This window comes from Triplophysa rosa, linkage group LG4, assembly GCF_024868665.1.
Source record: "Triplophysa rosa linkage group LG4, Trosa_1v2, whole genome shotgun sequence".
NCBI lineage: Eukaryota > Metazoa > Chordata > Actinopteri > Cypriniformes > Nemacheilidae > Triplophysa > Triplophysa rosa.
The window spans coordinates 28,054,133-28,076,837 of record NC_079893.1 but is presented as its reverse complement, the minus strand read 5'-3'; the positions used below and the strand labels follow the sequence as shown (position 1 = coordinate 28,076,837).

General features: G+C 37.5%; 2 protein-coding genes across 3 annotated transcripts in view; one reads left to right on the top strand and one right to left on the bottom strand.

Moving 5' to 3' along the window:
• Positions 1-1,775, bottom strand: part of neurl1aa (neuralized E3 ubiquitin protein ligase 1Aa) — a 57,374-nt gene extending 55,599 nt beyond the window's left edge. Inside the window, exon 1 of the mRNA XM_057331373.1 lies at positions 1,300-1,775. Coding sequence (XP_057187356.1) covers positions 1,300-1,381 — 82 coding nt within the window. The 5' untranslated portion in view covers positions 1,382-1,775. The remainder of the gene's footprint in view (positions 1-1,299) is intronic.
• A 1,184-nt stretch (positions 1,776-2,959) lies between these two features.
• cfap58 (cilia and flagella associated protein 58) overlaps positions 2,960-22,705 on the top strand; it is a 75,861-nt gene continuing 56,115 nt past the window's right edge. For both annotated transcript variants that reach the window (XM_057332668.1, XM_057332669.1), the window contains exons 1-11: positions 2,960-3,032; positions 3,596-3,850; positions 3,974-4,122; positions 5,313-5,469; positions 6,282-6,476; positions 6,791-6,928; positions 9,043-9,202; positions 14,721-14,803; positions 15,897-16,088; positions 20,100-20,261; positions 21,703-21,849. In XM_057332668.1, the coding sequence (XP_057188651.1) occupies positions 3,027-3,032; positions 3,596-3,850; positions 3,974-4,122; positions 5,313-5,469; positions 6,282-6,476; positions 6,791-6,928; positions 9,043-9,202; positions 14,721-14,803; positions 15,897-16,088; positions 20,100-20,261; positions 21,703-21,849 (1,644 nt within the window). In that variant the 5' untranslated portion in view covers positions 2,960-3,026. The remainder of the gene's footprint in view (positions 3,033-3,595; positions 3,851-3,973; positions 4,123-5,312; positions 5,470-6,281; positions 6,477-6,790; positions 6,929-9,042; positions 9,203-14,720; positions 14,804-15,896; positions 16,089-20,099; positions 20,262-21,702; positions 21,850-22,705) is intronic.

Sequence of the window (22,705 nt, the reverse complement as noted above, 5' to 3'; positions counted from 1 at the left end):
CTTCTTGGCGATAAAAGGCACTTTGATTCACCGTTAGGGTAATCTGTTTGCATAGAGCACATAGGGTGTGTTTGCCTGCATTCAACCTTTGGAAAAGAGATAATTGTGTTTTATCATCTTTTCTCTCTGATTTCCTGCAATGATGAAGAAGTCATAGCTAAAGAGGCTTAAGTGTTTTGCAAAGCGTTCAATGTACAAATCGTTCGTTTTGCCCTTTGATTGTTGTTACGGGCTCTTCTGTGCCCACGAGAAATGTACTGGAATGCCTTGTCAACGACGCAGACAATTAAATCCTTCTTTGCACGTCTTTATTTGGATATGGTGGCTTTTTGTTAATGAGGGGCATATGGTGGTATACGCAATGGCATAATGTTCATAGATGCTCAGTAATGCATGAATGGGAGGAGCTTTGGAACAGAAAGAAATGTTTAAAAACTGGTTCCTTCGCTGCACACCCCCTACACAGCACCACCACGAAGAAGTTCAAGTGCTGGCTTCAATATAATTTATTCAAGATAATCATTTCAAATTATGTTTAGTCCAAGAAAGTGAAATGAAATATTTCACCTGATGGGACTAGTTAAACTTTAAAAGCCACGATCTGGACTGGATCTGATAGTTGTTGTGCTGCTGACTTTTGAGTTGGTTTAGTGATCGCTTGGATCACACTGTCCTTTGCGGCGATCAGACACACGGTGCGCATTTGCATAAGGACATTCTGAGTAATGATAATGAACAACATGTCCTATTGCTGTGCTTGTTTTATGCATCATAATTGTTATGACTGTAATACTTAATTACAGTAACGTACTATGTCTAACATGGACACTGTACATTTGTTTTACCACAACTACATTATCATCAGGCAACACTTAAAAGTAAGATTGTTTATATTAGGTAATGTACAATTGCTCATTGTTAGTTCATACATAAACCGATGTTAACATAAGCACTTTTTATTACAAAATGTATATTTAGAAAAAAATCGATCTATCATGTGTTTTCATTTACATTTATGCATTTGGAAGAGGCTGTTATCCAAAGCGACTTAAAGTGGTAATGGAGAAAGACATTAAATTAGTTATTCTATGAAATCACTGCAGATTTTTGAGGCACCTTTGTTTTAAAAGTGTAAAGCAAAAGGTTGTATATGCATAATGCATACATGTAAGAAGCTTTGGCCTGTCCGAGCGCTGTCCTTCAGCACCCACCTGAGCTCACCATGTACCATGAAGCGCAATCGCGCATCTAGAAACGATTTAGCTGGGGGAAAAAAAGTGAAAAGCTACAGAAACTAACCTTTGTATGAGTTTGGAAGTCTTTGAAATCTGTTGTGCTGTCCTCTATGTAGTGCTGTGATACCGGACACACTGTTGCCCATGACTGCTGCTGTTGATCTCCAGATGTTGCGCTTCACGCGTCAGGCTTTAAAAACCCGCCCTGTTTGTCCCTTTCTAGGTTTGGTGACGCTATATGTCGGTGACAAGTGGGGTGTGAAACCAACACGGGCGGAACACAGATTGAAGTTTCCCTCCGGTGCATAAAATGTCAATGAAAGATAAGCCAGCTGTCTAAACGCGTCCGAGCTGCAGGTGGAGAGGTGCGCGTTTTCGCTTCGTGAAAACGCACGCAGATCTCAAACAAATCAAAGCTAGACACTGTGGGAGATTTGCAATGAACGAAAAAAAACCAACAACAACAGAAAACCGATTTGATTTGTTAACCTTTTTCCTGGGTGGTGTCATCTGTCATCCTGCTCTGATCGGTTTATACGCGCGCGCGTTTTTCCAGCGGGGATTTTACGCGCATCTCTCCTGCCCCGACATAATCATAATTATATAAGACAGAAATCTACACGGTAATGCTCGTAGTGAAGGTTTTATAAAGAGGAAAGCAGCGAATTAAAGCATACGAATAATCTACGCGGATGAGGTTTAACTATAGCAGACATTTTATGTTGGTTTTATTTGTATATTAAAACCATAATAAAACAATGCCATTGTCTCTCTATACCATAGTTTGAAAATATTGTTATTTAATAGACCAGTGTCACTATGACTGTGCATACTTTTTTAAAGGTATCTTTAAAAGAGAGAGAGGTGTACCAAATAATGCCAACTGTACAGAAATTTCAAGGGCCTGCGTGTCACCCATGGGCACCCATGAGACGTCAGTGACTCACCACGCCCATTCCCACACCTCTCATTGCGTCATATGACATCATTCAGCACGGCTGGTGTAATTATAAAAGAATTAAAGTCATTTTACGCAACCGAGCTTTTCATCCAAGCCCATGTGCAGATTTGTATGAGCAGCGTTTACAGGCATAATTGAATGTATCCCTTACAAAAATTAACCATGGCTTAGTATGCGTAGATTTTAATTATATTTGTTGTAAATCCATAGTAGTAAAACCATGGTCTCAATACAATAACCATAGTCTAACCATTACACCAAAAACCACGAATAGCTACACTTTGAATGTATTAAAACTATGGTACATTTTTCAGAACCCACGTGTCGTTTTAGTTAATAAAATACAATCAGGGCCGTCGAATAAAATATAATTACAAATACCAGAAAAAACTGTTTCATGCTGTATGTATTAAGAATCCCGGACCGCTCTTTATTACAGCACGTTACATTGTGTGAAGCTGCCACCTAGTGTAAAAAACAACACACAAACAAAGCCACATCCACGCGCTGATAAACTTTACAACCATGACATGTTTGGCTAATTTTTCTTTAAAGCAAGATGCATTTAATCGTAAAAAACGTTGTACTCTCTGCATTCATTATTATGAAAAATTCAGAGAGCTATGCACCATAACAATCCCTTCTCAGTGCAAACTGGTTGAACCAAAGCGCTCGGGGAGTCGCGGTTGCCACGCAACGAGGACGCGTTTCCATAGTGACCTAAAAACAACGCCGTCTTTTTGACGCAAAACATACTCGTTATGTTGATTACAGTTTATTAAATAGAAAACAAGAAGTATATTTGTTGAGAGGACCAACAAACGACCACAATGGAGGTATGTTGATCTTCATGTTCTGCTCAGATGAGGAGGGAAATAAAAAAAAACATAGAAATAACAAGATTTGGTTGTGCCTTTTCGCCAAGAAAGTTGAAAATAGTGATTTTAATAACGTTTTAACAAATATGCTGAGCTCAAGAGGTAGAGGGTTTTGATCAAAACACATTGACCTGACATATTAATATACCGTAATGTTATTTAGTTGCCTCTTTTACAACACAGCACACGTGACAGCAATTGACCTATAGCCTACTTTATTTCATGTCTCATAAATTTATTTGAAGTGTTTGCTGTTTTTATAGTATGTAATGTTAAGAAATGTCCAAAAAATTCCTTGTATTCCAATTTTTTCGACTTTTCATGTTTTTGTATATGAAATGCTACATGAAATGTATTTTAGTTAATTCATTTTAGGACTGTACTCTTAGGGGAAAGACTAACAAAACATCTGCTAGAAACACATTGTTGAGACAGTTTGTGTCAGGCGAAACGTTTGCTATCACATGTCACACTTGATGATGTCACTTCTGCTTCCTAATGGCCCTTTGCAAACATTACAGGAGAGCTCATTTGAAACCCAGGAAATTGATTTCCAGGAGGTGTTAAAGGAGTTAGAAGGAGACAGAAACCTCGAGAAATTTCGCGTGGAATACGAGAAGGTCGCCAAAGCCTTGCAGAAGTCCCATGAGAACGAAAAGAGGCTGATGTCAAAATGCAAGGAGCTGAACGCCGAGATTGTGTCCAGCAATGTCAAATTATCCACGGCCATGAAAATGGTCGATGAGGATCAAGCCACAATCACAACTCTTAAAATGGTACATTAGCCGGCACTGAACACAAGCTGTGTGAATGGTTGGCTTATTTTAAAGCTGTTACCACATCATTTGCCTCAACCAATTATCATATGTGTACGTTACCATTCTTTATTGTTCAATTAGGAAATAGATAAGGCCTGGAAAATGGTGGAAGCTGCTCATGAAAAAGAAGTTCAGGCCAAAAAAACGATTCAAAAGTTAAAAGAGGAAATCACGAATCTCAACAAGCTTGTGGAGAAAGGAGCCGGCGTCTCTGTGGATCAGGAACACAGGTGAGCAATGTTATAGGCTACATGCCTGGCATCTTCTCAGAATTTCTTATGAAGTAGTTCTGGTGAAAACACAGACAGTTATGTAACACGTTTTATAGCATCCTTTTATCCAAACCATCCTTTTAGCACCCTTATACATCTGTGTGTACCCTTACAACAAGAAGCGTGATATTAATATACTTTTTATTTTTTTCCAAATATTTATTTCACATGAAATGTTTTGTTTTTCCAGAACATCCCATTTCCCAGTATACTTCTTTTCAGTCTACTTTGTTGTAGTGAAATATACTTGACATAAAAGTATATTACTTGTGCTCAATCTTTTGATCGAGATATATTTTAAAATATAATGAGGTATTCTAAGTATACTGTACTTGTACTTGGTTTTATACTATTACACTACTATACTGCTAATAGTTTTTTACCATAGTATAGTTTTTTTTACTGTAAAACTATGAATAGTTTTTACTATTTACTATTTGACTATGATATAAATAGTCTTTACTATACTTTACTACTACACTATACTACTAAAAACTAAGTAGTAATTTATTGAATAATTGACTTTTAAGTGTACTTTTATGAACTACAGAATTAATAAAAAAGGCGCTACTAGTAAACTATTAGCATACTGTAAAGGTTCAATTGTAGTTGCAGTACAAACGAAAAACATAGTTGTAAACTAGTTGTGTACTCAAGGTTTACTACTGGTACACTTAAAGTGTGCTAAAAAGTGTACTTCTACAGACTAAAAAGTAAACAAAAAGTGCACTTTTTACACTTTTTTTGTCACACTTAGTACCACAAGTTCCATAAGTATACTTACAGTGCTCTATTTTGACACATTAAGTTTGTACTTAATAAATACAGTTTTTAGTACTTCTATTCATGGTGTCTCAAAATAGCACAGTTGAGGACATTTAGATCTTTTATCTTAAAGTTTGTCTTAAAAAGTACTAAAGACAACATTAGTCTAATTTAGTGCACTTCTTTCACCGGGGTAGTACCAAGTGGTATTCGAACACTACACTCAAGTATACTACTCGTACACTTAGATTACTTGCCAAACTTACTAGTATACTTGAACTTTACTTAATAAAATAAACAAACTCCGCCACATCATTGAGCCTGTAGTTGTGTTGACACGTTCCTCTGGGTTCTTGTTGAATAACAAAACGAAATGTTTCTAGCACGGTCGATCTGTTAAAGATCAAAGAGGAGCTGACCAAGCAAAGGGACAAGCTGCTGTCAGAAGTGGTCACGCTCCGGGAGAACCTCACTGAAGCCACCAGCGCTCAGCAGGAGATAGAGAGCGAGAAGAACAAAGCGATGGAAACGATAGCTCAGGTACTACATGATAGCTCACTGCGATGCCTCCACTGGGCTTGTTTTAACACTTTCATTGTTAACAGTGTAAAAGGCAAGGTTTCTGATCAAATTAACAACACAATAACACCAACATTGATATACTGTATAAACCTGACCAGTTGTTTGAATACACTGTTCTGGCTGGATGGTGAACATCCAGAGTATGTTTTGATAAGAAAACTGTCATTTAAAGATGCAATTGGCTTTGTTTGTGCTAGGCTTCACTGCCGGTTTTCCCATTTTAAGGCAATGAAAATGTTTGGAGAATAAATGAAACCTTTAAAGTCTGGCTGCGGTGACAAGTCAATATTAGCGGGACTGAAAATTGCGTGTCTTCAAACTACAGGCCATCGAACGGTGCTAGCTTCAAATGTAGTTTAAAGTGGAACATAAAACCTGTGAAAGTGGCAGATGCGGGCAGATATGATCCTCTGTCACCTCCCCTGCAAAATAAACCAGTTTGTGTTGTTTACCGTGTGCAACATAGCAAGAAAATCAATACGTGAGCTGACCAAAAGTAAACTGTTCCAATCTGAAGTGATAATGTACTGATAGCCTACCATCCACAGTAAGAGCTTCAGTGTTAAAGGGAGCAGGGGTTGATAATAATATTAGTCTTTATAGAATAGATATGTTTAAAATGACCCCTCATGACCCCTCTCTGGATAAATTAGAACATGGTCATGGCATGTCAATGCAGCATAAATTTCCACTTCCGTTTGGAACGACACCACACCAATTTTTGGCATAGGTATCAATTATGTCATTGGGTGCACGCTCTCTCCTCGCAGCTCCGGCAGGACATCCAGGTGCATCAGAACGAGGTTCACCGGGAGACCAGGAGGAAGGAGAAGTTGGAGAAGGAAGTGAAGCAGCTTCAATCGGATCTGGAGTCCAAACAATCCGAAATCAAATCTCTGACTCAGCAGAGCCAAAGTTTGCAGGATGATCAGCAGAAATTCGAACAGCAGCTACAGGAACAAAAAGTAAGATTTTAATCTCGCAGGTGTGGGCAGACCAGCGGTGATCTGATCGGGTTAATATAGGATACACAGATCTGAGGTCAGTGAGAACGGGGGTGTCATGTAACATTATGAAAGCCAGAGAGAGAGGGAGATAAACTGGTTTGGATACTGCGGCAGGATGTCTTATTGCATTCTAAACCCACAAGAAACTTTCTAAGAATAAAAAAACCCTCTTTAAATGGGAAAGGTTGTCAGATATAATATTTTGCAGGACGTTTATAATGCGATATTAGAGTCAAACGCACTGAACGGAATGCGTGCTTTTCTCCTGACAGATCATAAATGAGAAAGTGAGTAAAGAATTGGAACAGCTCCAACAACGCAACACTAAACTGCAGCAGGATAATGAACAAAACTCTGTCAGCTTTGAACAACTCTCACTGCAGAACCAACAGCGGGCATCAGACCTAAAGGTACACACACACACGCACGCACAGCACACACACACATTAACCAAACATATTTGTTTTAAATCTTTCTTAAGGCTAAAGATACTATTTCCAACCTTTTTTTAATAATGAGGACTACCTCAAATGTCCTTTACATTTTACTACATTTGTGAGGGCATTTTTAATCATTTGCACACGTATTGTTAACACACACACACATTAAACTGTACCAAACACTTTGTTTTATTATTCAGTACCATGTGCCAACACTCTCTGCACTTTTAGATTATTTACATGCGGCCACCTCAAATGTCCCAAGAGAGATATTTATGTCAGATTTGGATACATGTTTTGACCCTTACAGCATAGTTAAGTATGTACTGTGCACACACAAAGTCTACAGTAAGTCTAAACTACAGATTTATGGCGCTCCCCTCTCCCACTTCTGTCAAAATGGTCTTGCTCTCATATAATTAATGCCCTGGAGGATGAAGGTTTATGCTCCTCATCGCCTCCCGTTAGACCTGCGATAGATCTTTCCCTCGCACACCTTCCACCGGAGCCCGACTCATAACTGAATCACAGTGAGGGTTAATACACCCAATGTATGATCTTTAATGAAATATCCAGTATTCTCTTTGTTTCGGCTTGCATTGCGGTGACTCGAACCCGGTGGGAGATTGTTATTTGATCGCGCATCTCTGCAGGATATGAAGCATATTGTTAGGCATTCTGTTTACTATGGGCGTATTTTGCAGAGTGGAATTGTTGACTAATATGATAACAAACGCACAGACGTAGCAAACAAACTGCTTGAGAAATTTAGGCACAGACTGACAGAGATTGCTGCATTTTGCAGAGATGGACTTTATGCATTTCTACCGAGATTCAAAATTCTGATTTTGGCTCAGGAAGAGAGTGATCAGGCACATTTCTTTCAATCAAATTCCCATTTCTAGCTTGTTGCTCTCTTATTATTTCATCCATGTACATTGTTTGTGACGAAGCGTCATTTTGGCCACTAGGGGGCAGAGTTTCTGCATTGTGGAAAGCCTCGTGCATCTGAGAATCAATGCTTAGCAGATTCTCAGGCAGCTTTAAAATGGATTGAGTTATTTATTGGCGTTTACATTAGTATCCAACCTGAGGAAATGATAAGAAAAAATGTCTTCACAATGCCTACTTGAAGCTTAACATTTTGTTTCAAAAATGTGAAATTAAATGTGGTTGAAGAAAAGAAAAAGCAATTTGGCAAATGTTGTTTAAGCCATTGTACTGCCAGACCTCATAAAACATTGTTTATGCGAAATGATGAAAGTGTATTTTCATAACATTATAATCTCAAAGCACATCCTTGATATTATTACGCTAGGAGAATAAATAAATAAAGCTTTTCGTATTTTAGATATACATTATGATAACGGAAAGTATGAAAAGAAAAGAACAATTGAAACTAGAGATTTTGTCAAATTAGGTTTTGCACTTACTCCTGTTTTCCTCCATGTGATGAGATTTGCGATCAAGGGGCTTTTGGGGGGTCTCCAGAGCACCATTAATTTAACCAGAAGTGGATGTTTGATTTTCCTGTCGGGTGTAGAAAACGAAAAACACATGATAAAGCAAATTACCTCCTTTTCTTTCTTCCCGACCAAACAACCTTACACACGCACCTGCGTCATCCTCGGAGAATTGTCCTTCATTATCTGTCTGATATGATATCAGATTGGTTTGGCAAAGCGGCGGGGGACCCGTGAGCCTGCGACACGCAACACTTGTACATTGATGCGCTGTATAGTTACTCATTTACACAAACAAATCTGAACAAATTTCCATTATACACAAACGCACTGAGCTGTATTGGTCGTGGACGCAACTGCTTTCATAATAAGATAATGATATTTTTTATCCCCCTTAGCCTCATACAATCCTGTTGACCAATTTATGAGGCTTTCAAAGGGTGAAGACCACATCAGATGCCCTCTTTAATAGAATTTTTCACTACTATCCTTATTTCTAAACTACATTGTTTATCTTATGTCACTCTTTTATTGTCTATCCTGGCTATGGGTCTATCCTACGTTCATCCTACTCTCCGTATGTCTGTCCGGCACTAATGTCCTGTATCCTGTGTGCTTCAGCTGAAAGAGGAGGAAGCAATCCAGCTGAAGCAGGAGGTCGCTAAACTCACCAAACTGAGAGAGGGGGTGCAGCGGAGACTCAGACAGATGGAGGAGCAGAAAGTGGAGGTGGAGAAACAGAGAGACACGCTCAAGAATCAGATCACTGGACTGGAGAGAGGCGAGTAGAAACACACTCACACGCAACCTGGGTGTACATTCTGTTCAGCGTTGGGGGGTTAACACACAGTTTGGCTGACATGGTATTTAGGTCTTCATTGTGTATTCTATTTTCTTTTTATTGTTTAATGTAAAGAATTGTTATTGCAGGGAAAAACTGAAGCTCTTATTAAATGATACATCCACAAATAGTTATATGCCCTTAAAGGGACAGTTCACCCCAAAATTAAAATTCAGTCATTATTTTTTCACCCTCATGTTGTTCAAAATCTGTATATGATTCCGTGGAACACAAAAGAAGATATTTTGAGAAATGTTTTGTACTCATAAAATGGGGGCCAATGTGAGTGATGTCGGAACTCTCTCTCTCTCTCTCTCTCTCTCTCTCTCTCTCTCGCTCTCTCTCTCTCTCGGCCATCCAGGTCGAGCAAAAACAGCCTTTTCAAACACACAACGGATGTGCATGGCCTTCAGCATCTCTTTTGTGGTTTTGATGTGCTGTGCAACATCTTTAGCTTCTCCTTTTCTTATATACTTCCAACTATTATCAAAGCCAGCTTGTAATACGGCCTTCTAAATCTAATTGATACAGCACTACAATTCTTTTATGTATTGTGTAAAACCATTTTTCTATTTTAAAAGAGCTGAAGTCTATATGCCAGTGTATTTTTGTTGACTAAAAAGAGGGAAGTAAAGAGATTAGGCCACTTAATTTTTGCTGAGGTTTAACCTTGAGCATACAATTGACTGGTTCATCCTTGGTGAACTTTCAAAGGTGACAAGCGGCTTTGATGCTTCTAGTGCATATGAGATGTTGGTCACTTGGAGAGAGCGAGAAAACGTGAACTGTAGTAAAACTAAATAACAATTGTTTTTGGTGCAGGAATCCTTCGCTAAGGTTAATAAGAGGACCTTAAGAAAAACTTCTCTTGCCTTTTAATGCACAATTTTTCTGTCTTTGTCCTCTCTCTAAACAGAGGCAAAATTAGATAGGGCTGAGAGTAATTACATTCAAACAATGAATAGTTCATCTCATGTTATTTCCTCATCTGACCTCTTTCCTCCACCTCTTAGATCTTTCTCTCCCAGTGGCACATGGTGTCTCTGCTTCTTTTGTTCTTTATTGCTGATTTGAATATTCAGACTGCAGAGTTTGGGAGAAATCGCTTTCTTTTTCCTTTTCGACTTTCCTTGCAAAATTTGGAGGAAGATATTGCTGGTGTTTTCTTAAAGACAAATAAATAAATAAACAAACAAATTAATAAAAAACATAAATAAATGAATGAATAAAAAACTCTTATGTTGTTTCGTATAAATTTAATGCTTCTGTGCAACGCAAAATGGGGAAAAGGTTCAGGGGTAGTTTACCCCAAAATGATTCATTTACTCACCCTAGTCATTAAACCTGTATGACTTTCTTTCTTCTCCAGAGCACAAAATAAGATATTTTGAAGACTGTTGGTAACAAAAAATTGTTGGTCCCCATTGACATTGCATTGGTTCTGTGTCCGTACAATAGAAGTCAATGGGGACTAACGTTTTTTGGTTACCAACATTCTTCAGAATATCTTCTTTTGTGTTCTGCAGAAGAAAAACAGTCATACAGGTTTGAAATGACATGAGGGTTAGTAAATTATTACATTATTTTCGTTTTGGGGCGAACTATCACTTTAAAGAACTTACTCTTTTTTGTAGAATTAAAACAAATGGCTCTTGGAAAAGAGATGCTGTAAGGGCAGTCAGGGAATGTCTCTGATTGGCTAATAAAGGATGTGCCACTCCCCCGGGTAGGCCTGTCACAATGTGACAGGTTTGATTTCTCAGGACACATATTTCAGTGATATCTGTGATGTGGTAAGGACATCGTACGTGTGGCATTACAAAAAGTCACTATCGGCATCTTTAATGCTTGGGATGTGAATTTATTTGTCGATAAAACACTGATGTGTGACACCTAGTAACCAATGTCAAACCAGTAAATTTATAACAGAACTTTCCATCATTACAAATATTTCCTAGCAAGCCCCAGAGACCCAGTGTGTGTGTGTGTAACACATTTCAGGTACGGCTGTCTTAGGGGAAATGAATTTCGGGCAGCGCTAGACTCCGGGGTGATAAAGTGACCTCCGTCTCATTCTGATTCATGTTTAGTGCTAAGACTGCTTATCTGGAGGTATAAAATGGTGACTTTTTTAATAGTTTTTACGGTGATTTAACTAAACAATAGAAATGGTTAACCTAATAGAACAGAGAAGTTTTAAAGAGAGATTTCACCCACAAATAATAATTCTGTCATAGTTTATTCACCCTCATGTCAACCTGTACTGTTGACACAACTGTGGAACACAAAAGAAGATATTTGGAGAAATGTCTGTGGTTGTGTTCATACAATGGAAGTCAATAAGGCCAAGGTTGCTTGGTTATCAACGTTCTTATCAACGTACCAAGAAAGAAAAAAAGAAAGAAAGAACGAACGAAATGGAAATAAACAGAGAGACAGAGCAAACACATAAAGGCCATGTGGATTTAGACTCACATGAGGGTGAGTAAATGGTGGCAAACGGTCAGATCTGGTCCTTGATTCTGATTGGCTGAGCCGAGTTCTAAGCTAAATACCCCGATTTATAACGGCTGACCGCATTACACAGCCTAAATATCCTTTTATTTACTTTATTTTATGAAACCTTGCCATGCATATGGAATAACCGTTTTATAAAAGCAATAAGCCCCAAGAAGCAGTGGGTTACAGTGCATTTTATAACAGCTAAGGGGGTTTTAGGCACTCCACCCCTTAGCTGTTATAGAATGCACTTTAACCCACTGCTTCGCGGGGCTTATTGCTTTATTTTGGGGGGTGTGAGCTGTTTCTTTAACTCTCATAATCGTTTTCAAAACCAATGCTAACCAGATCTGTTGTAAAGAATATCTAGTGTGGATGTTTGAACATCTTGTAGTGCTCATTTTGAAGCAGGGCTGCGTATCCTCTCTGAGATTCACACCTGCAGTGCAGCGGCTTTGAAAGACGTATGAGCTGAACCTGTTCTTTAATAGATTAAACTCAGGTGCTTGGCTACATCCATCTCCTGGTTCTTCCCTTCAAACCTGCTCACCTCATCCTTCTTCTGTCACCCTCTGTGACCTCTCCCCAGCACCAGAGAACCCTCGCCTCGCCTCACCCTTCCCACCCTCGCCCATTCCAACTAACTGACCACGTGCAGTCAGGCCTGATGGTGTCAGCTCTGTTGTGTAGCGGCTAAAGGTTTGTACACGCAACCAAAGGTTGAAGGTTCAAACCCCACGAGGGCTGAGAAGCTGTCACTTGTGCCCCTCGGCAAGGTACTTTGGTTGCTTTTAAAGCAGCAACTAAATGACGATTGCAGATGTGCTGGTGCAGAACAACTCCACAAAGTATTGCTTCATTTGTGTGTGATGTTGAATAAATGTGTGGGCTTAAAGGGATAGTTCACCCCAAAGTTGAATATTTTTTCATTATGTACTCACCCTCATGTCATTACAAACCTGTATGACTTTCTTTCTTCTGCAGAACACAAAAGAAGTTATTTTGAAGAATGTTGGTAACCAAACAACATTGGTCCACATTGACTTCCATTGTGTGGACACAAAACCACTGAGACGTTTCTCAAAATATCTTCTTTTGTGTTCCACAGTAAAACGAGTCACATACAGGTTTTAAACAATATGAGCATGAATAAATGATGACAGATTTTTTTATGTAAATAAATATATTTATTTTGGGGTGAACTGTCCCTTTAAAATAAATAAATGTGAATTTAATAGCACTTTTATTTTGTATGGTTTTGTTTCATTTTTAAAGAGCCACGAAACACTAAACAACATTTATTTAGATGTAAAAAAGTTGATTATGTTGCACATCATAGAAAACAATGTTAGCAACTGTAAGTTATTACAGTAGAGAAAACTAGTTAATTTCTAGATTTTTAGCGCTATTTTTGCCTTCCGGGTTTAAAATCTTCATCTAGCCAATGTCAAAGGATGTGATGTGTACTATAGTACATCGATGACGATTCCGTGTCTCATTATTATTCATGAGACTGTGTTTTCTTGACCAATGAGAAGACATTTCTCCTAATTATCCATGACAGCGCCTTGTGATTGGAGCGCAGGTCTCCCATGCCGGAACCTTCGCCGGTTTTTAACGGCTCTTCCTCTCACAGCGTTCACGCCCATTTAAACTGCATTTTTCAAAAACGACAGTGAGGTAGAATCAGTGTTGGGTGTAACTAGTTACTAAGTAATTAGTTACTGTAATTAAATTATTTTTCGCTTGAACAAGTAAAGTAAGGGATTACTCTCATTTTTTCTGTAATTTAATTACAGTTACTTCTGATGTAATTGAACTAAATACTAAGTGTAATATATGTGTGTGAAATAGTGGAACTGACATCAAAATTCAAAGTCTAACTTAAAAATCCGTGTTTTAATGTATAATTCTCGCATTTGTAATACTTTGGTCTGTTAATAATAATACTTTATGTTGTTTTATATTATTTATTTGAATGAACTAAAAGAGCCGTTTCATGTCTATCCTTGAATCAATTCTAACCAAGGTTTACATTTAGTCATTTAGCAGGTTGATGTAGGTAATTGATGCAAGTAATTAGTAATAAGTAATTAAATACTTTTTGGAGAGAGTAATTTGTACAGTAATCTAATTACACTATTGAATATGTAATTAGTAACTAGTAATTAATTACTTTTTCAGAGTAACTTACCCAACACTGGGTAGAATGTAGCTGAAAGGGGAGGTTTAGTGACACTCTAAAGCACTTGCTCAACAACTGATTTTGGTTTATTTTAACAAAAACTAAAAAAGTAAAGATTGCTGCCACGCTGCCTGACCCACAAAAAAAAAAAAAATCGAAAAACGAAACTTGCCATCTCTCCACTTAACCTAGCTTTGTGTCCTTGATCCCATCTGTGCGGAATGACAAATAATCTGACCTGTCATCGAGCCAGTAATTTACAGTGAAATCTCCAGTTTTTAGTGGACGTCTCCAGGCTCTGATTAGACGGAGGGTGTTTGGATGCATGATGGATGGACTGAGAATCCCGTTGTCATCTTAATGGGGGTTTCCACGGTGATGGATGTTGTCATCTTAATCAAGGTTGGCTCGGTGATTGATGAGATGAGCTGTGACAGCGGGGTCAGTGAGCTGGCTGTCTGAGGACCGGGGGAGGCGGGGTCATCCGAGGAGAGAACATGGAATGGCCATTTCACATGACAGCGCAACACAGGGTCTAGGCACCGTTCTCCGTGTTGGCTCATTTTCACTCCGTCTTAAAATGTCCCAGTACTTTACCTCCTTACGCCTGCAGGCACATAATGGGCTTTTTGAATTGTGTGATTATTTTATTCTGGTACTTCAGTGGCTGATGAAAGTGGTTTTGAAAACAACCTTATTAGCAAAGAGCCTTGTAAAAATAATTCGCGTTTTCTAAGAAGAGCTACAAGTGTTTCTTTTTTGTTTATTTTGTAGAAATGGAGAACTCGAAAAACCAGACAGACACAGACAAGAAGGCTATAGATGAGCTGGTGCGGGAGAGAGACATTCTGAACAAGGTTTGTGCACGGACACGATTTACAAATCTTCAGAACTTCGGAAATAACAATGAGGCCAATTCAACCGAATTATTAAAAGGCCAGTTCAGTCAAAAATGAAAATTCTGTCATCATTTACTCATCCCCAAGTTGTTCCAAATCTGTATAAATGTATTTGTTTTGATGAACACAGAGAAACATATTTGTAAGAATGCTTGAAACCAAACAGTTCTTGGCCACCATTGACTACCACAGTAGGAAAAATTGCTTCGTAAATTTCTTTGTTCTGTTGAACACAAAATTAGATATTTAAAAGAATGTAGGAAATAAGAAAACAGTTCCGGGGCACTTTTGACTGCCATTGTAATTTTTCCTACTATGGTAGTCAATGGTGATCAAGAACTGTTTGGTTACAAGCATTCTTCCAAATATCTCTCTCTGTGTTCATCAGAACAAAGAACTTTAGACCGATTTGGAACAACTTGAGGGTGAGTAAATGATGACAGAATACTTATTTTTGGGTGAACGGTCCCTTTAAGACAGACAGGACTCACAATGAGCAGGTTCTCTATTCCCTATAGGTTGTTTTGTGACTCTGTCCTGTCAGTCCATGGCATTTGTTCCAAGTTTCATTGTTTACTACCACCATGTCTGTTCCAACATGCGTCTTAACCAATAAACTTTTTTTTGCCTCCGGGCTGATTCATTAATTTAAGCTGATGCTGCAGCAGCAACAAGTCCAGATTGTATTCTTAAATTTAGTTCTCCCAAAGCTTCCCGACGCCGATGCGATGCACAGATGGATTTAAAAAAACGAGCGAAGGTGTATGATGTTTCTGCTGACGTGCTGAATATTGCATCGCTATTGTGCCTATGAAAATCACTGGATATTCATATTTAATTGCACAGGAGACGTTCTGTCTTGCAAACGCTCACGCCGTGGCATACAAACATGGCTCACCTTGGAGAATCTGTGCTTTGATCTGTGGAACAGGAATACATCACAGAATCAAATCCTCATTCTCTCATGCTTTGGAAAATCTTGAGTCACTTTTGCTAAATATATTTACAAATTGATCTTTTGTTGAAACTCTCTGTGTGTCTGTGTTCTCAGAACACGATCAAGGCGGCCAACGAAACGGAGAAACAGCAAACGCTCGTCAAGATACACGAGCAGTCGAAGAAGACCCTCGAACAGGAGATCCTGAACTACAGGGACGAAGCCCAGAAACAGCGCAAGATCATCTATCAGCTGGAGAAAGAGAGAGATCGCTACATAAACGAGGCCAGCGATCTCACCAAGAAGGTACAACGTGTCCAAAACACACAATGCACGTCAGCAATTTGTCTGTCCAAGCTGAACGCAAAAATGGGCCAACGTGACATAATCGCTAATCTTGGCCAATCAGAACGTCTCTCTCACATACACAGTGTGTCAAAACACAAACTCAAATAAGACTCTAACATCAAAACTTGCTGAATTGCAAGTGTCTGAAAGGGCCTGTTCCCTCGTGGGACCCCTCAATCAATGATCGAGTGATTGGACCTCTGATGATATAGGGACCTTGCTGACTGAATTCAGGAGGCCGGAAATTACTAGCAGCGCCCCTGCACACACAAACACACGGTGCTCGACGAGCGGAGAGTAATTCTCGCCTTGGTTTTTGCCTTGTAATCCCTGAAGGCATTTTTTCGTTCTGCGCTCCTTCAGCGTGCATGTGTGAGTCATCTTACTGATGAGTTTATAATGCGGTTGCTATCGCAACAGTGTGTGGCTGCCGCTCTGTGCTCACAGTAACATTCAGCCACTTAGGTTTAGTTTATAATGGCCAACTATCAAGATAAGTCGAGTCAGGAGTGCCATAAACAGCGTAGTAGACATTCCCAACCCATGGTATTTATGTTTCTAACTGACACTACATCTCCTGTAGAAATAGATTTGGATTAAACGGACAGTTCACCCAAAATAAAAATTCTGTCTTCATTTACTCACTCTTAAATTGTTTCAAATCTCTATACATGTCTTTGTTCTGATGAACACAGAGAGAGATATTTGGAAGAATGCTTGTAACCAAACAGTTCTTGGCCACCATTGACTACCATAGTAGAAAAATTTACAATGGCAGTCAAAAGTGCACCAGAACTGTTTGCTTTCCTACATTCTTCAACATATCTTCTTTTGTGTTCAACAGAACAATTGTGTACAATTTACAGAATAAATGTTTTATACAATGGTAGTAAACAGTGGCCGAGAACTGTTTGGTTACAAGCATTCTTCCAAATATCTTTCTCTGTGTTCATCAGAACAAAGAAATTTATACAACTTTAGGGTGAGTAAAGAATGACAAAATTTTCATTTTTCCGTGAACTGTTCCTTTATTTCAAGTTTAGATCAACAATCTACTTGAGTTTTGGAGGAACATTTTACCCACAATAAAAAATGATTTTCCCTCAAACCTGTTTGACTTTCTTCTGTGCAACACAAAAACGACAACAAAACACAATATAGACGTTGTTTAAAGGACTTATTTTTCCAATTTTCTTGATGAACAAAAGAACAGATGAAATGTAAGTTACTGTCGCTCATGTTTTTGCACACATATACAGTATTCAAATGTGCCGTGCAATGACATGTAAAAAATAACTTCCAAAAATCCTTTCTCATTTAATCATCCTCATGTCATTTTAAACCTATATGACTTGTCTTTATGTGCTGAACACAAAAGAAGATATTTTGAAGAATGTTGGTAATCAAACTACATTGGGCGCCCATTGACTTCCTTTGTATGGACACAAAATCACCAAAACATTTTTCAAAAAAAAAAAAATCTTCACTGAAAAAACAACTAGTAGGATTTATTTTTGTGTCAAGTTTTGCACAGTGTCAACAGAAGCAAGAAATCCAGGTTCTGAATGACATGAGGGTAAATAAATGATGACAGAAGTTTTATTTCAACGATCCCTTTAAAATGATAGATAGCTAAGATAGCGGTCACATGTTTTTAGTTACTTTCTACAGCCTTTGTTATTGGTTCTTAGTTTGCCTAATTACAGTTATTCTTTTAATTAAATGTTATTATGATTCACATCATCTGTGATGTTGACTCAAACACATTTTTTTTCACAAATTGGCAAACAGTACTGTTAATTATAATTGCAGACTATGATGTGATGTGATTCAAGTCTTTGTGTTGAAACAGCATGTCTTGAAGAGAGCTCTGAAGAATTGAGACACCTCTTAACATCCTGTCAGGTTTCACGTCGAAAGAAATAGCCGGGTAATACAAATGCACCGTTTGTGTTCAACAGAAGAAAGTCATAAAGGGTGAATTTACTTTGGAAAATAAACCATTTTTGCATCTTTAACTTTCCATACTGATGCTCTATTAACACAAGCAAATATAGTCGCATGAAGGTTAGACTGCACAATGTGATCATTTTGGAAGGGTTATCACAGTTTCCTATGAACCAGAGGCTATTTGAGACACACCGTTGCATGCACTATGCTCACATTTGTTAAAAAAAACTATCCTTTTGTTTTGGGCAAGTTAATAATCCGATTCCAGGTAAAAAAAGGTTCAGCTGTGAGCTAGCGAGGCTAAATGTTGAGAAAGTTCTTAGCTAATAGTTTTGCCTCCTGGGGTCTCACTCCACAGTAGCATGCTTGCAGTTTTCAGCGAATAAATATTTTCCTGACTCCTGAAAAATATTACATCTCGATACAACAAATACACCTAGTTTCAATTATGCAAAGGTTGTTTTCCGTCGCTGAAACTAATCAAATAGAACTGTGTAAGGACTTTATCATTCACAGAATGGCTAACAGCCCTGTTGAAAAAAAACAGCATATGCTGGTTTGGTATGTTTTGATGCTGGTTTGTGCTGGTTTAAGATGGTCATGACCTGGTTTAAGCTGGTCATGTGCTGGTCCTTAGCTGGTCAAACCAGCATCAAAACATACCTATGCTGTTTTTTTCAACAGGGAGGTCATTGCTAAGCTGCTTTTCTGAAGTATTTGAAGTTGCCATTTGATGCTGATCTGCTGTTATTTCTCACACGATGAGAAAAAGTTTAGATACGTGGAACAATAAGTATGTACTTCTTTTACAGCCTAAAAACATCTGCTTTCGCATAGATTATACAAGCTAATCGATTAACATGACAGAAAGATCAATTGCGTTTTACTGCAGGTTATATTTTTTAAATGTTAATAGTTCGTCTGTCATTTCTGGCAATAAGACAGCTCATATCTCCCAGACGTTCTCATTACATTGCATCAATTTTCTACAGATTTTTCTAGCATGCTATCAACGGAAAACCACAACCATTAAAGGTTATCTTGTACAGCAGTATAGCACTAAAGCCGTTTACATTTGATTGTTGCTCTATAAAATCAACAGCATGCTTGTTCTTCTGTACATAAAATGAGACCCTTCTAAAACAGAAAAGATGAAAATGTGAGCGAATAGTGTCTGCAATCCGTCAAAGTTTTTGTTAAAAGGAATCTAAACAGCCTGCTGCTTTTGTATACTAGATATGGAAATGTAATCAAATCACATGGTACTGTAACATAATTACCATTCTTTCTCTTGCTTTGATTCTTTGTCATCTGCCAGTCAGTCGAACCCTTCTCGACACGAGCCATGACTCTGCGGTGAATCACTGACGCGAAATCACTCGAAGAATCAGACCAAACGTTTGTCATGTGTTGTCCTGTGGAGCGAAGGAATTTAGCTTGATTCATAAAACAGATGGTGGTCAAAACATTAGGATGTTGACAAAGGAACTGCATATGAATTGTGTTACATAATATTCTAACGATTTGGAAGATTAGATACAATTAGCTACATTGTTTTAGTCTGAAAACCTTTCCTTATCTATAATGAGGTATGGGTATATTTTTTAATTTGACTAACCATTTACCCACGTATACATACTGTATTGTGTGTGTTTGAATGACATAGCCTTGTCCTGTCATTCAAACATGTTCTGCTTTGTTTGCAACCTCTTGGTGAATAAGGACATTTGTTACAAACATCCGTCGCAAAGATCCTATTACGAGTGAGAAACAGCAAAATGGTGTCGCTTCACATCTCTTGATTTATTTTTAGGAAATTCAAACCATCAAACATTGACGTTCGCATAGAACTGTATTAAAAACGTGCAAAATAACCTGGACTTTTGCTAAATCTATGGTTTAGCTATTAAAAAATCCATTCTTGCCGAATGAACAATCCCAGAATGCACCGCAACAAACAAATCTGTGTCAAATGTTAGCTTTTTACACGTTTTAAAAACGATCTCTCTGCATCTACAGGTTCTGCAGAACATTGAAGACATCAAAATGAAGGAGATGCAGATATTTGAGTACAAGAAGAGAATAGCCGAGTCTGAAACTAAACTGAAGCAGCAACAGAATCTTTATGAGGATGTTAGGACGGAGAGGAACCTCTTCAGCAAGAACCTCATCGAGGCCAAGGTAAGCGTGTGTAGACCCTCTCAAGACAGATCTGCTCACAGTAAGCACGTGAAGAAGCCAATAGATCCATGGGGTGACTTCTTTGGGAAATGCTTCCAACAAGAGCCCATGAACATGGCTGAGGTGAACATTAATCTTTGTCCAGGAATCTACCTCGACCTGTAGGGAATAGGAAATAATAGGTAGCCTTTCATGCTGTGCAGGCCTAAAAAATATAACAGCAATTATGTGAGCTCTTTTAGTTGTGAATTAATAGCTGTAAGTAAATCAAGTATATATACAGTATATACTGTATGAAGAGTTTGGTTCCAAAATGAGATAACTCAGTTTTTGAATTTTTTCTAAAATCATGTTTTTTGTTATGTTATCATGTTTTTATTGTGTTAGTTAGCAGTATTTTTTTGTTATTATTGCTTAAATCAAAACAAACCAACTGCAGTTTGATTGATATTAATTGGAATTCACAATAAAAAAAACCATTTTTTGTTAAAAAATTTTTGTTATCTCATTTTGGAACCAAACTCTTCATATATACTCATACTGTATATATATATATATATATATATATATATATATACTATAATAACATCTGTATTAATAGAATTCAAAGAAATTTGAAGGTTAACAAAATGCAAAGTATTCACAATAGTGAAAGAACACAGAATTTTTCAGGTTCAGTTTTAGTTTACTTCAGATGTAAGTGTGTTATTCTTCCATTTTTAGCTGAGCAACATAGCTTTAGAAGATAGATACTTTATTGTTCCCCGCGTGGGCAATAGAATGCCATTGAATACCTTGAATGCACTGCAAGTCGCTTTGGATAAAAAGCATAAATGTAAATGCTTAATTTTTAAACCTTTCACCTATAACAATCTTACACATATATAAAGCAAGGAAGCTCTTTCGGAATGTGTCCCCTTCGGCATTTCCATATACTTGCATTCTGTTTGTTTATGGTTTAAATATCAGCTCGTCATTTAATTTTTAATTTAATTTCAGTTTTCATTTTATATTTTCATATGGTCAACATACCTTTGATTTTTTTTCAGAAATAAAGTCATAATATCTCATTTTGCTTGTCAAGTAAATGCATGTTGATCTAAGAAGTTTTAGATACTTGTACTGGAAAACAAGACATAAATACTAAGAAATTCATTCATATTTTTGCAGTGGGGATGATGTCTTATGTAAAGTGTGGAAAACTGCAGTCTGCAGCAGAACTCAGTTTTAAAACTCTAAAGATATATTTCTCATGTGTGAAAGCGTCTGTCCTTTGCTGTCAGCCTTTCCTTGATGACCTATTCTTGCTCTGTCACCTTTATCTTACCGTAGCGAAGAGTGTGTGCGTTTGTGATTCGAGTATGTTGCTGTGCTTTTCCGTCACGTCTTTGTGTCTGAATTTGGGAAACCTCACACCCGCCTCTCCTTCCTTCACTCTCAGGATCACAACGCCGAGATGAAACGCAAGGTGAAGATCGTGAACCACATGTTCGACCAGCTTAAAGATGAAATCAAAACGAAAGAGGTTGCTCTGGAGAAGGAGCGGCAGGAGTTTCAGCAAGTGGAGAGAGAGAGGGAAACTCTCAAGGTAACTCGTTTCATGCATGTCTCTCACCCTCACCTTTTTCTCTTTCCGCCTAAAATACGGTCTACCATTAAGCCGCAGTTTGCACCCATTTTAATGTGAGTACTTCACATACTGAAAAAAAAATATATACATAAAACAACATTCTCACTAAAACTATTCACGGCGTGTAAATCCACTGTAAAAAATAAGACACAATATGCTGAATTAATATGAAGAAATTCTGTGCTATTTATAATAATAACTTATCATGTAAGGTAGCATATAATTATAAATAATAAAAATTGTAATAATAAAAATTATGATTATTATAGAAATAATTAATAATAATAATAATAATAATAATTAATAATAATACTATTATTAATTATTATTGTAATTATAAATTCTTATAATTATAACACTGTAGTATTATTAATAAAATTGTCACATTTAAAATAAAAAAATAAAAAAAGTTTATTATTATTAATTCTTATTTAATTCTTATAATTTTTTAAAGGCCCTTTCTTACACTCAAGGCCCTACAACATAATACAACATGAAATAACATCAAAACACTACTTCACAGTAATAAATTTTTATTTAATAATTTATAACGGCTGTTTCACCTACAGTATATTTTGAACTTTGCACTGCATTGTGTTGTGGTAAAACAAAATGGACAATTGCACAGTAAATTAATTGTTCAGCCTTCGCAGAATTGAATTTTTAGAAATCAATGTAGAGTGTTTTATTTTAAAATATAGTTATGCATGCAGCATGTTGCTTTTTCACTTATTTGCATGATGTGGATAAACTTGTTTTGTTGGAAAAACTTGATCATTTAGGGTCTCGACTGTTATCTTATTACTCCTATTAG